The sequence below is a fragment of the Aquarana catesbeiana genome, linkage group LG06, assembly GCF_042186555.1.
Source record: "Aquarana catesbeiana isolate 2022-GZ linkage group LG06, ASM4218655v1, whole genome shotgun sequence".
In the NCBI taxonomy this organism is placed as follows: domain Eukaryota; kingdom Metazoa; phylum Chordata; class Amphibia; order Anura; family Ranidae; genus Aquarana; species Aquarana catesbeiana.
The window spans coordinates 82,619,652-82,633,373 of NC_133329.1; the positions used below are offsets into that span (position 1 = coordinate 82,619,652).

Genomic DNA, 13,722 nt, shown 5'->3' on the forward strand with positions numbered 1-13,722 from the left:
GATATAGGTAACCATTATAAGACACATAGAGGGTAGCGCCAATTCCCCATCTACCATATTCATTACCCGAATAGTCCCATTAGGGACTTACTAGGGGAGGCTGCAAACCCTGCTATTCCTAAGCGCGGATTAATCACATTTAGTAACTCATCGGACCTTTGCTGTCAAAAAATCAGACTGACTTTGGAAATAGAACATGTTTCGAATCTTTCCGACGGACTCGAGTCCGGTCAAAAAATCAGTTCGTCTGTATGCTAGTCCGACGGACGAACGACGACACAAGGGTAGCTATTGGCTACTGGCTATGAACTTCCTCATTCTAGTCCGGTCGCACGTCATCACGTTCGAATCAGTTGGACTTTGGTGTGATCGTGTGTAGGCAAGTCCGTTGCGTCGGAACTCCGTCAAAAAGTCCTTCGGAGTTCAGTCCGTCGAAAGTCCGCTCATGTGTACACGGCATTAGAATTCTGCACCCAGGGCAACCACTATTGGGTGCAGCATTGGCAGAAATGGGAATGTCCTTTCACTTGAAAACTCCTATAAGTATCTTATCTGCAGCCAGGTGGATTTACCAAGCTTTTTAAACTTATGGTGAGAGTTCTTATTTAACCGCTTTCCGCCCGCGCTATAGCCGAATGACAGCTATAGCGCGGGCCTTAATTGCCGGGAGGGCGTCAATAAACGTCTTCCCATGCATGAGCTGCCTGCGGGGCGCGCGTGGTGCCCTCTGCGATTACCGAGTCACTGAGACTCAGCTGATCACAGATCGGAGTAAGGGGCCGATCCTGGCCCCTTACCACGTGATCAGCTATCAGTCGATGACAGCTGATCACGTGATGTAAACAAAAGATCGGTAATCGGCTTTTTTATTTTTTGCTCACACTGACAGCGTGAACAGAAAAAAAAAAAGGCAGATCACCGGCTTCTGTCAAAGGGACAGCGGTCCTGAACAGTGAGAGCCACCGCCGCCTCATTTGTGCCCACCAGTGCCACCTATTAATGCCTGCCAGTGCCCACCAGTGCCATCTATTACTGCCCATCAGTGCCACCTACCAGTGCTGCCTATCAGTGTCGCCTACCAGAGCCCATCAATGCCCTTCAGTGCCACCTATCAGTGTCCATCACTGCCGCCTTATCAGTGCAGCCTCATCAGTGCACATCAATGAAGGAGAAAAATTACCTGTTTGCAAAATTTTATAACAAACTATAAAACTGTTTTGTTTTTTTTTCAAAATTTGCAGTCTTTTTTTGTTTTTTCAAAAAATAAAAAACCCAGCAGTGATTATATACCACCAAAAGAAAACTATTTGTGGGGGAAAATAATGATAAAAATGTAATATGGGTACAGTGTAGCATGACCGTGCAATTGTCATTCAAAGAGTGACAGTGCTGAGAGCTGAAAAGGGGGGGGGGGGGGGGGTATAAGTGCCCACTAAGCAAGTGCTTAAAGGCAACTATAATAATTCTGCAGGTGATGTAGAAAGCCCCTTTCACCAAGCATGCACACATTACACATTTTTATATTGTAAAAACTTTTATTGTCTTCAGTAAATACAAATCCGTAAACACCACTTAAAGTTCAACAAGGGAGAAACACTTGAAAACAGCGCAAGCAATCCGCATCCGCCAAGTCTATTTTAAGTCGCTTTTATTTTTGGCGGCTCTACAACTCTTCTTTGGGCTTCTCAGGAGGAACATCTTCAACTTTAATGTCTCCTCCCCGCTGATCATCTTTTAAATTTTCTATAATCTGTATGTAATAAAAAAAAAAAAAATAAGCATATGTAAATCTTAATAAACGTATTCTCCCTTTTTGGGTCGTTAGATATACAAATAAAAATGTTTAATTATATCTGTTCGACGGGAACAAAAAAAAACATCCGCTGATCCTGTCAGAAATCCGGTGCTGCAATGTTCTCCCAAACAATATTATCAAAAATTGTGTTATGACTACAAAATGCCTCCAAATCTATGTTACTGGGATGAGAGTGGGGGGTATTCTGTAGTCTCAACGTGCTTCCTGTCCTAGGATGACAAAGCTTCCTCCTCAAAGGTACAATGAGTGAGTATTGTCATCCTATGACAGGAAGTGTGTTGCTTGCAGGATCCTCATTTGAAAATAAAGTGATAAAAGCCTGGAAAAAAAAAAAAGAAAACAAATGCAGCCATCACATTCAAGGACTGGTAAGATGTAATACATTGTGACTGTGTTCTTGGGTTTAGATATGCTTTAATTATTGAGATTTGAATTTGGTCATGGTAGTTGTGCTCTATACTGTTCTTACATATGTGACAAAAATTCAAGTGCTGCCAGCTCAGGGCTCATTCACATCTTTTCATGTGTTGTCTGAAGGCAGCTCATTCATTTTCTATGGGCTCGCAAGGGGTGGAAAAACCCATCTGCCCTATTTTTGACAATACAACTCACAATGCACAAAAGTATCCACATTGCTGCATTGTCATCCATCACAGGTTTCATTTGATATTTTTTTTTTTTATAGAGCCCCCCCAAAAAAAATACCCTTGCAGTGCCACTCCCCACTTCCCTGAGACCCTTCATCCTCCACTGCAAGAGTGAAAGTAATACTAAAGCTTTGTTTTTTTTTTTTTTTTCTAAAATAACAAACATGTCATACTTACCTGCTCGGTGCAGTGGTTTTGCACATAGCAGCCATGATTCTCTTTTTTTGGGGTCCCTCACCGGCACTCCTGGCTCCTCCCCCTCGAGCAGTGCCCCCAGAGAAAGCTGCTTGCCCTGGGGGCACCGATTCAAGCTCGCTCCCGAGCCGCTGCTCTATGTGTCCATAAGACACAAAGAGCTGCGGCTCGAGCCAGGCCCCCCCGCTCTCTTCTCCTTGGCTCACTGGCTGTGATTGAAAGCAGTGTGAGCCAATGGTTTTTTGTCTCAGCCAATGAGGGGGGAGAGTGCCCATCTAGCCAAGGCTATCGTGAACGTTGCTGGTTCGGAGGGGCCACAGCTAAGTATTGGGGGGGGGGGGGGGGCTGGGAGGGCCCTGCACACAGAAGGTTTTTTACCTTCACGCATACAATGCATGAAGGTAAAAAACCTTCAGCACCACTTTAAATGCTCATTAGCATAGCTCCCACCTGTTCCTGATTTGGAGGGACTGTCCCTGATTTGGAGCAATGTCCCTCATTCCCCCTCATTTGTCCCTCATTTTGGTCTGATCTATATAGTTGTATATAAAATGCACTACTTATCTTTCAAAAAGTGTATCCCAGTTCTAAACCTTCCACCCAATTTCTAAATTGCTACTTCCGTGAATTTCAAAAGCCAATATAAAGGAATAGGAGAGGTAGAAACTAATTTTGTATAATTCTCCTTTAAGGGGGCGTGGCAGGGGGAGTGTCCTATACCTACATATGTTTGCTAATAGGTGTCCCTCGTTCCCATCTCAGAAAGTTGGGGGGTATGCTCTTTAGCTTAGGGGAATAGTGAATACTGGGTAATATTTACCTTCCCCCTCGCTCCAGCAGGCTCCCTTCCTTCTATGTGACCCATCCCCCGAAGCCTCTTCTGTAAGATGCTTGACCCCCACATCACATGATGACATCATCAAGCACAATGCAGGACCAATAGCATTGTACACGAGGATGAAGAGGGACTGCCCACAATACAGAGTGTAACTAGGGTGCCTCCAAAAATAAGGAGAAAAAAAAAGAAAAAGAAGAGACAGAAGCCACGAGCGAGGTCCTTATGGTGTAGTGCTTTAAGAGATAATTAGATAAAAATATAGGAGGAGAAGGTGAAATGCAATGAAGTACTCAAATCTGATAGGTTGCTGAGCTCTCGGATGGGGATCAGACAACCTGGTGTGAATGCCTGCAGGGAATAGAAATGTCCCTGTGCAGAGAATGTTTGCACTTGATGCTAGGTGGGGTGATCTGGACAATCCTACGCTCTGCGGTCTTAGGATCCCAGTGTATTCACAGTAGGGGGTCTTTGAGCCCCATAAATGGCAAAGTGGTGTCAGCAGAGGAACCCACATGTGAAGGAGAAGCTGAGAAGTGGATTCTTCATAACTTTGAACACTGTCAACGCGTTTTTTGGCACTACACTGTCTACTTCCTCAGGATAGTGCATAAAACACTTTAAACAGATGTGATCTGTCTCTCCTGCTGTTTGTACTAGAGTATAGTGCCTTGCAAAGTATTGACTGTGTTTTTATACTATTCTATGAGCAATAAATACAGAAGTTATGAAGAATCCACTTCTTAGCTTCTCCTTCACATTCAGGTGAGTCTTGTTCCTTTCATCCATTCAATGCAGCGGTACTTTGGAAAGAAATAATAGCTTGGGAACCCAAGGGAGATCACCCCGATTTCTGGGGCTAGACAGAAATGCTTTTCATGGTTTTATCAAAGAAAGACCGGCTCACATTTGAACTTGGATTATCTAAATCATATACTGTATACTGATGAGGAGAGAAGTACTAACCTGTTCCTCTTCATCCATGGGTAGCACTCCTCCACTATCGATAAATTTAGAAAATAATTCCACTGTTCTATTTTTTGTATACTCAATCATCTGTTTAAAATAAAGAAAAAAGTGTGTCACTTACATAGGTAACTGCAGTAGTTTTAAAGTGATGTACATACTGTACATTATATATATATATATATATATATATATATATATATATATATATATATATATATATATATACACACACACACACACCGATCTGTCATAACATTATGACTACCCACCATAACATTATGATCACCCACCTACTATTGAGTAGGAAAACAGGCGTATAGTTGCTGCAACCTTCCCACATATTACTGAGTAGGTCCCACTTTTACTGCCAAAACAGCCCTGACCTGCTGAGGCATGGGGCTCCACTAGATATGACATAACACTACCTCCACCGGCTTGCCTTCTTCTCATATTGCATCCTGGTGCCATCTCTCCCCAGATTAGCGATACACACGCACCTAGCCATCCACATGATGTAAAAGAATATGTGATTCATCAGACCAGGCCATCTTCTTCAACTAATCAGTGATCCAGTTCTGATGCCCACGTGCCCATTGTAGGCCCTTTTGGCTGTGGACACAGGTCAGCATGGGCACCCTGACCGGTCTGTGGCTACTAGAGTTGTCCCGATACCACCTTTTTTAAGACCGAGGTCAAGTACCCATACTTTTTTCAAGTACTCGCCAAAACCGATTACCGATACTTTTTTTTAATATCATGTGACAGTTTTCAAAGCACAATTCAGATTAAGTGGCACTGATATACAGCACTGATGAGCACCGATAGGTGGCACTGATTAAGCAGCACTAATGAGCACTGATAGGATTAGGTAGCACTGATGAGCACTGACTGATGGCACTGACTGATGGGCACTGCTTGATGGATGGCAGTGATGGCACTGATAGGTGGCACTGAAAGTTGGCTGGCACTGATGGTTGGCATTGATAGGCGGCACTTTTGGGCTTTGGGCACTAATAGGTGGCATTTATGGGCACTGATGGGCGGGCACTGAAATGCAGCCAGCAATAAATGACATGAGAGGAAAGGCTGCCTGCGACGCCCATCTTGGTACTCCTTGCACTTGGCCGCATAAAAGCAGCAGTGGACATCTTGTTACACCCAGCCCGAACTATAGAGGCTGGGTGTAACAAGATGTCCGCTGCTGGCTTACTGCGGCCGAGTTCAGGGTGTACCAAGATGGGCGTCGGAATGTTGAACCACTGATGGTGTTTCGCCACGGAGCATCACTTCTGTTGTCCCGCCCGCTGACTTCCGGTTACGCCGCCACTCCCAGGCATCAGGAGCATTTGTGCGAGTACAAAGTACTCGCGAAAATGCTCAGGATCTGGTACTAGTATCGGTATCGGGACAACCCTAGGGGCTACACAGCCGTATACACAACAAACTGTGATGTGTTGTGTGTTCTGACACCCTTCTATTGGAACACCCATTTTTCAGCTATTTATTAATTACATAAGGTTCCATCAATTTACGCTGTGCTTTACACATATATTGTACATTTACATCAGTCCCTGCCCCCAAGGAGCTTACAATCTAAGTTCCCTAACTTACATTCATACATACACACACACACCAGGGCCAATTTACCTACCAGCATGTCTTTGGAGTGTGGGAGGAAACCCACACAGGCACAGGGAGAACATGTAAACCCCAGAGAGGTAGTGCCATGGTTGGGATTCGAACCAATGACCCTAGTGCTGCTAGGTGGAAGTGCTAAACATTTAGTCACTGTGCTGCCCAATTTGAGCTACAGTAGCCCTTCTATTGTATCGGATTACACAGGACAGCCAGTCCTCCCCATGTACATCAATGAGCTGTGGCCGCCCATGACCCTGTTGGTTCTCTTTCCTCTGAACACTTTTGATCGGTTCCTGACCACTGCAGACCAGGAACATCCCACAAATTTATCAAATTTATTAATTTATTATGGTTATATGGACCTCCTTGCGGGGGCTGTGACATTCAATTCATTCATAATTAGGTATTTTATGCATTATCATAAACATAGACATGCCTCATGTAAAGTCCCAAATCCATTTCCTTTCCTTCCATAATTATCCTACAAGACCTTCAATTTTGGAGTTGCTCTGATCCAGTCGTCTGGCCATTACAATTTACCATTGGTAAAAACGCTCAAATCCTTACGCTTGTCCATTTTTTCACATCAACTTCAGTGGCAACATGTTCACTTCCTGCCTAATATATCCCACTTACTTTCAGATCCAATGTAATTATATAAACAATGATGTTCACTTCCCGCATATATGCGGACTCTTGGCAGGTGGGGTTTTAATGCTGAGAGGCAATATATATACCCCCTATGTAAACAGTTTTCTGTACTGAGAGCACGCACCCTGCAGGCGCTCCCAGCACAGTCACTGCCGGGGTCTGGAAAGCTCCCGATGCATACTTGTATTCAGGAGCTTTCCGATCATGTGACAGCCAATCACAACAGTCACATGATCTGAATGCCTGCTTCTGCCTTCCAGCATTTAGAAGCTCTTAAAGGGACGGGAGTTAATGAACATGCGCTAGCCACACTCCATGATATACAGCCTGTGGAGAGAAAATCTACGTACACTATATGTTTAGGAGGCAACTTCTAAATGATTGAGTTCAGGTGTTTCTGGTGAAGGGTGCTGTTAATACCACGGCATACAAAGACATTTGTGTGCTTCCACTCCTATGGTGACAGTTTGGAGAAGGCTGTTCCAGCATGACTGTACCCCTGTGTACAAAGCCAGCTACATAAAGACATGGTTTGATGGAATGGTGTGAAGAACCCAAGTGTCCTGCACAGAGCCCTGACCTCAACCTTACTGAACACCTTTGGGTTGAATTGAAATGCTGACTGCATGCCAAGTCTTCTCAGCCAACATCAGTACCTGACCTCACAAATGCTCTTTTGGGTGAATGGAATGTATACACTAAAAAAGTTTGTAGACAGCCTTCACAGAAAAGTGGAGGCTTTTAAAGTTCCAAAAGGAGGACCAACCTAATAGTCAAGTCTATGGTTTTGGACTGAGATGTCCAACAAGCTTTTTTCAGGGTGATGGTCGTAGAATTGGCCATAGAATATAAGTGTGCATTTAATTATCAGAGTCGCACCTTGCGTCCTGGTCCAGCAGGGAAAAACCTCAGGTTGGGATATCCTCTCACCCTCAGCCCGTCGATCTCATTGGCTGTGCCGTCTATCTTGGCAATGATTACGTTTGGGTGATCTTTGTACTTCTCTCCCAGTTCCTCCCAGATCGGTTCCAGCTCTTTACAGTGAGTGCACCAAGGGGCATCTGAAAAGAATTACAAGGGTTGGCCAATTAGAGGAACATATCAATAGTCTGTCTTCCTGGAGGATTCAAACCACCCAATCATTTATAGGTAGCCTATAAGATATTGGAGAGCAAAACTATATCTGTAGCAGGTCCCCAGAGCGCTTGCCACAATGTGCCAGTGTGCACTATGTACTTGCCCATTATGGTAGACTTACCCCCTAGAGAACCCTACTCCAGTGTTGACAGATCATCTTCATTGTCACTCCATGTGCTGCCATCTTCTTTCAGTCTTTTGCACCATACCTCTCTTCTGCTATTGGGTGGCCATTGATGATGCAATTCCTCTGCATATGTGCCAGAGTTCCATCATCTCGGTACCCAGCTCTATTCTTGGTATCTTATAGAAGGAGGGGGTGGGTTAGGAGTGAAAACTGTGAGCAATGTACACAAATTTGTCAGAAAATAGGTAAAGCAGCTTTTTGCCATTGGGGATTTATAAAGTCCTACAAATATTTTTCTAAAAGTGCAAGTTCACTTTTTCACCAAAAAATGAAAAGATGAGCTAGCCCCCCCACCCCTCATCAGTCCTCACTGCACTTACATGCATGATTAGCGATTGCCGCCCACACAGTCGGTGCAGGGGTTCAGGGACGTGAAAGCTGCGGTCTTCTTCTGGGATTGCTCAGAGTGATTCGATTGGTCACACTACACTCCATAGACATGCTAATAGGATAAACTGACACTAGTATGTATATGTTTGTGAGATAGGGACCTTAGAGTGTAGGCGCCTTGAGAACAGTGACTGATGTGAATGTACGATATAGAAAGCACTGCATAAATTGTCAGTGCCATATAAATACCTGTAATAAAAAATATATAAGTCTGCGAAAACATGAGGAAAAAATATTGATCGTTTCCCAGACACCTTCTTCTCAGAAACATCTAAAAAGGTAAAAAATGATTTTAGGTATGCTGTGTGATTGGGAACACATAACAAATAGTTAATGGAGGTTTCCCAAATTTGACAGCGAATGTGGAAATAGGATTTTTATAACAGCTTACCTGTAAAATCCTTTTCTTGGAGTACATCATAGGACACAGAGCCTTAAGTATTTACTTAATGGGTTATAGGCCACCTTCAGGGGTTGACACTGGTAAACCCTGATTAAGGAAGTTGACTCCCTATATAACCCCTCCTCCTTCCAGGAGCACATCAGTTTTGTAGCCAAGCAATATACTTATACCTCATAAACAGAGGGGTGGGACCTCTGTGTCCTATGATGTACTCCAAGAAAAGGATTTTACAGGTAAGCTTTTATAAAAATCCTATTTTCTTTATTGTACATTATAGGACACAGAGCCTTAAGTATTTACTTAATGGGATGTCCCAGAGCAATGCTACTTGAGGGGAGGGAGACACAACCCATAGGGCACCCCCAGACCTGAGGACTTATACGGCTGCCTGCAGCACAGCGTGCCCGAAGGCGATATCCTCATTCCATTTTACATTCACTTGTTAAAATTTGGTGAATGTATGCACTGAAGTCCAAGTTGCAGCCTTACAAATCTGAGCCATGGAGGCCTGGTGACACACTGCCCAAGAAGCACCGCCGCTCTGGTAGAGTGCGCCTTAACTTGATAAAGGGGGAATCTAACCCCTTAGATTATAAGTTTGAATTCTAACTTGCCGAATCCACCTAGCAACAGTGGATTTTGGCGCTGCCTGTAGTTTCTTAGGACCCTCTGGCAGAATAACTAAGACATCAGTCTTACGGATCTGAGCAGTTGCTTTTAAATAGATTTTCACTGCTCTCACCACATCAAGATAACGTAGTGACTTTTCTTCCCTGGAACATAGTTTTGGGAAAAACAATGGCAGGACAATCTTTTCTTTCAAATGAAAGCTTGAAACCACTTTTGGCAAAAAGCCTGGATGAGGGCGTAACACCATTCTGTCCTCATGAATAGTCAAAAATGGCTCTATACAAGAAAGAGCAGCCAATTCTGAAACCCTCCTTGCTGAGGATATAGCAACCAAAAATACCAGCTTCCTAGTCAGAAAGACTAATGCCGCGTACACACATACTCGGACTTTGCGGCAGACTTTGTCCGGCGTACTTTTCAACGGACTTTACAATGGACTTTCCGAATGAACGGACTTGCCTACACACAATCAACCAAAGTCCGACGGATTCGTACGTGATGACGTGCGACCGGACTAAAACAAGGAAGTTTATAGCCAGTAGCCAATAGCTGCCCTAGCGTTGGTTTTTGTTCAGCGGACTAGCATACAGACGAGCGGACTTTTTGACCGGACTCGAGTCTGTCGGACAGATTTGAAACATGTTTCATTTCTAGGTCCGTCAAACTTTTGAGAAAACAAAGTCCGCTGGAGCCCACACACGATCGAATTGTCCGACGAAATCCGGTACGCCGGACCAAGTATGCTGTAAAGTCCGCTCGTGTGTACGCGGCATTAAGGACTATGCTGTATCGGTTCAAATGGCTGTTTTTGTAACACTGACAAAACTAAATTCAAGTCCCAAGGGCTTAAAGGTGATTTAACTGACGGATTAATCCGCATCCCTCCTTGCATGAAACCCCGGACTAAAGAATGCATAGCAAGCTGTCTTTTGAAATAAAACAGATAAGGCTGAGACTTGGCCCTTAATAGTACTCAGGGCCAACTTCATCTCTACGCCCAATTGTAGAAAGGCAAGAATTCTGCATATAATATATCTGAGGGTGGCCACCTGGCAACCCTTGGATTCACACCAGGAAACATAGGTCTTCCAAACTCTATAATATATAGTTCTGGAAGCTGGTTTCCTTGCATTGATTAAAGTTGAGATAACTGACCTGGAAAGCCCATGTTTCTTCAGAATGTGGGTTTCAATAGCCAAGCCGTTAAATTTAGGGTTTGTAAAGTAGGATGGAATATCGGCCCCTGTGAGGGCAGGTCTGGCCTTAGTGGAAGGGACCACAGATCCTCCACTGTCATCTTTACGATCTCTGCATGCCATGTCCTTCTGGGCCATGCTGCTGCTGCCAGAATTACCGTTTTTCTTTCCAGCTTGATCCTGCAAAGAAGTCGAGGCAGCAATTGAATCCCACAGTATCACCAACGCATCTGTTCTGCATGTAAATGGATCCTTTGTTGTGGGCACAAAGTTGACTGACTATGTTGTACTGGATGCTAGAAGATCTACATCCGGAGTCCCCCATCCTTGACAAACAGCCCGAAACATGTCGGGGTGAATAGACCAGTCCCCTGGGAATAATCTGCTGGTGGCACAAGTAGTGCGTGTGCCAATTCTCTATTCCCAGAATGAAGACTGCCGATAGGCACAGAATATTTCTTTCTGCCCAAGTTAGAATATGTTCACCTCTCTCTGCACTGAGAGATTCTTGGTGCCCCTTTTGGCGATTGATATAGGCCACAGCCCTGGCATTGATGGATTGGATCCTGTTAGGACAATCCCTTAACCTGGAAGTCCAGGCTTTTAGAGCCAGGCGCACTGCCTGAATCTCTAGAATGTTGATGGGCAAGGCTCGTTCGGTTCTTGAACACTGTCCTTGGACAGTTGTCTTCTGTCGTTACCACTTTCCAGATAAGTGGTCTGAAGGATTTACCCTTTAGGGCATTCTTTAGTAACAACCAATTGAGGCTTTGGGGCACCCTTGGGGACAGCCGCATTGGCAAGTCCAAAGCTTGGATCGTTTTGTTCCAAGCAAATAGAATGCTGTTTTGCAACAGTCTCAAATGGAACTGGGCATAGGGAACTGCTTCGAATGAAGCCACCATCCTTTCTAACAACCTCATGCAAAGGCGAAAGGGGGGATATCCTTTTGATCTGACCATCCGCATCAACTCTTTTATGGAGTTTTTTTTAATACTCCAGCTTTTTTAGCGATTTTAAGGTAGACTTCACTAGGTTGAGAACACAACCCAGACTTTTCCAGGTAACTGGTTGTAATGCGTACACATTACTCCGAACACTGATTGGTCTATTAGCAATAGATCGTCTAGGTATGCCAAGACTGTTTAAGCCCTGTGCCCTTGACCTGGCTAGAGGTGGGGCTAGCACTTTTGTGACCACTCGGGGTGCTGTAGCTAGCCTGAAGAGCAAGGCTATAAACTGAAATGCTGCTGTTCTACTTCAAACCGCAGAAACCTTTGGTGAGCAGGAAATATATGGACATGCAGATATGCATCCCTGATGCCGATAGACGCCAGAAGTTTTCCTCCTTATAGGATAGAAACTACTGACCTGATCGACTCCATAGAAAGGAGCTGATCTTCAGGAACTGATTTAGATTCTTTTAGATCTAGAATGGATCTTTTGAATTTCCGCGTGACTCTGTACATGTACAGGAAACGCATGAAAAAGGCAGTGGGGGTTTTAAGGAACCTAAGAAAAAAAAAAAAAGATCAGCTGACTCTACTAGAGGTAGCTTGAAAGAGGCACAAATCATTTCTGTAAGAGATTTGTACCAGCAATTTCTCAGACTGCAAGGCTGAAAAAAGGTTCTAACTCTAGTTGTCTCCTCCGCAGAGGAGTAATCTGTTTGCCCTTCTTCCTGATTACCTGAGGGTAACCCTTCATCCTCTACCCACTGTTCCCTTGATAAGGGATCTAAGGTGGGGGAGGGGGATCTAACACGTTTCCCATCCTTGGATAGCAGATGCGATTAAAGTCGCTAATTTTCCTTCTAGGCCCTGCAGGGCGGAGGAAAAATGCATTTTCAATCATGTATACAGGGGCTGAATGTTTTCTCCTCTTAAGTATGAACAGTACTCATTGGAAATCATGCCTTAGAGTCTGACGGTGGAGGCCGTCACCGCTACCTAGAGACAGCTGCCCCTGCACAGGGGAAGGAGTCAGTTTAAATAAAAGGATGTTTATACCTTCTTTTGGAAAAAAGAGCTTTCCTGCTAGAAGTCATTTGGATGTATTTCACCAAATCTTCCCCAATGAAAAGGGAAACTAACTAGTCAGACCCCCTTTGCAAGATGCTTCGGCTGACCAATCTTTTAACCACAGGGTCCTAAGCATGTGTTTTACCGCAAACGCAAGGCGGGACGACTGGTGGATAGAGTCTTTTATTATCGGTTGAATCAGTAAGCATTTGAGCGTTGTCAACAGGACAAGTCAAAATTTTTTTATGCACAGAGGAGATATCGGCTTCAAATGACGGTATACCCCACATCTTTGTGAATTTTTTCCTTCATAGGATAAAGTGTTGAAAACTTTTTAGGAGGGAAAAAATGTTTATCTGGGTGATCCCACTCAGAATTAATAAGCATTTCCAGCAAGAAATTAACAGGAAAGCATGCGCAGCTTGAGGAGGCTTCAGTGAACCCAAACTAGACGTGGGTTTCTCAACTGGCTCAGCTACGGGTAACCTAAATATGCAGTGGACATTTTCAGTAAGAGATTGCATTAGCAATTTCTCAGCTTGTGAAGCTGACATTTCCCCTTTCCCAGAGTTCTTCTGTTTGAGGGTCCTGGGTAGAAGGGTAGAACGGGACCTAATGCGCTTTTCTTCCACTTAGTGAAGATGCGATCAAGGCCATCAGTCTTTCCTCTAATCCGTTTATGGTTGAGGAGAAAAACCTTTTGAGTAATGTATACATTAGCTGAAATGCCAGAAGCAGATGTAGCCCCTGACCCCGACAGCTCATCCTGACCAGCCTCTCTAGGTTCTTCAGGAGGAGATGGTACTGCAGAGGGGGGTCCTCAGAGCCTGAGGGAGATCCCCTTGAGCCCTTATTCTCGGGGTACTTGTACCTCTTCTGCCCATAATGCCAAGCACAAAAGCAGAGGTACTACCAGAAATGCACTCACTGCTGAGCAAATAGTCCACCAACTGCTATCAAGGCACAGCCTGGTGCTAAGTAAATTTTACCCGGGAATGCCTGTGTCA

The 13,722-nt window shown here is 44.3% G+C and overlaps 1 protein-coding gene across 1 annotated transcript in view; it reads right to left on the reverse strand.

The window, feature by feature from the left end:
• Window positions 1-1,515: 1,515 nt before the first annotated feature.
• PDIA2 (protein disulfide isomerase family A member 2) overlaps window positions 1,516-13,722 on the reverse strand; it is a 46,075-nt gene continuing 33,868 nt past the window's right edge. The window contains exons 9-11 of the mRNA XM_073636322.1: window positions 7,631-7,812; window positions 4,460-4,549; window positions 1,516-1,750 (exon numbers count right to left, since the gene is read on the reverse strand). Coding sequence (XP_073492423.1) covers window positions 1,664-1,750; window positions 4,460-4,549; window positions 7,631-7,812 — 359 coding nt within the window. The 3' untranslated portion in view covers window positions 1,516-1,663. The remainder of the gene's footprint in view (window positions 1,751-4,459; window positions 4,550-7,630; window positions 7,813-13,722) is intronic.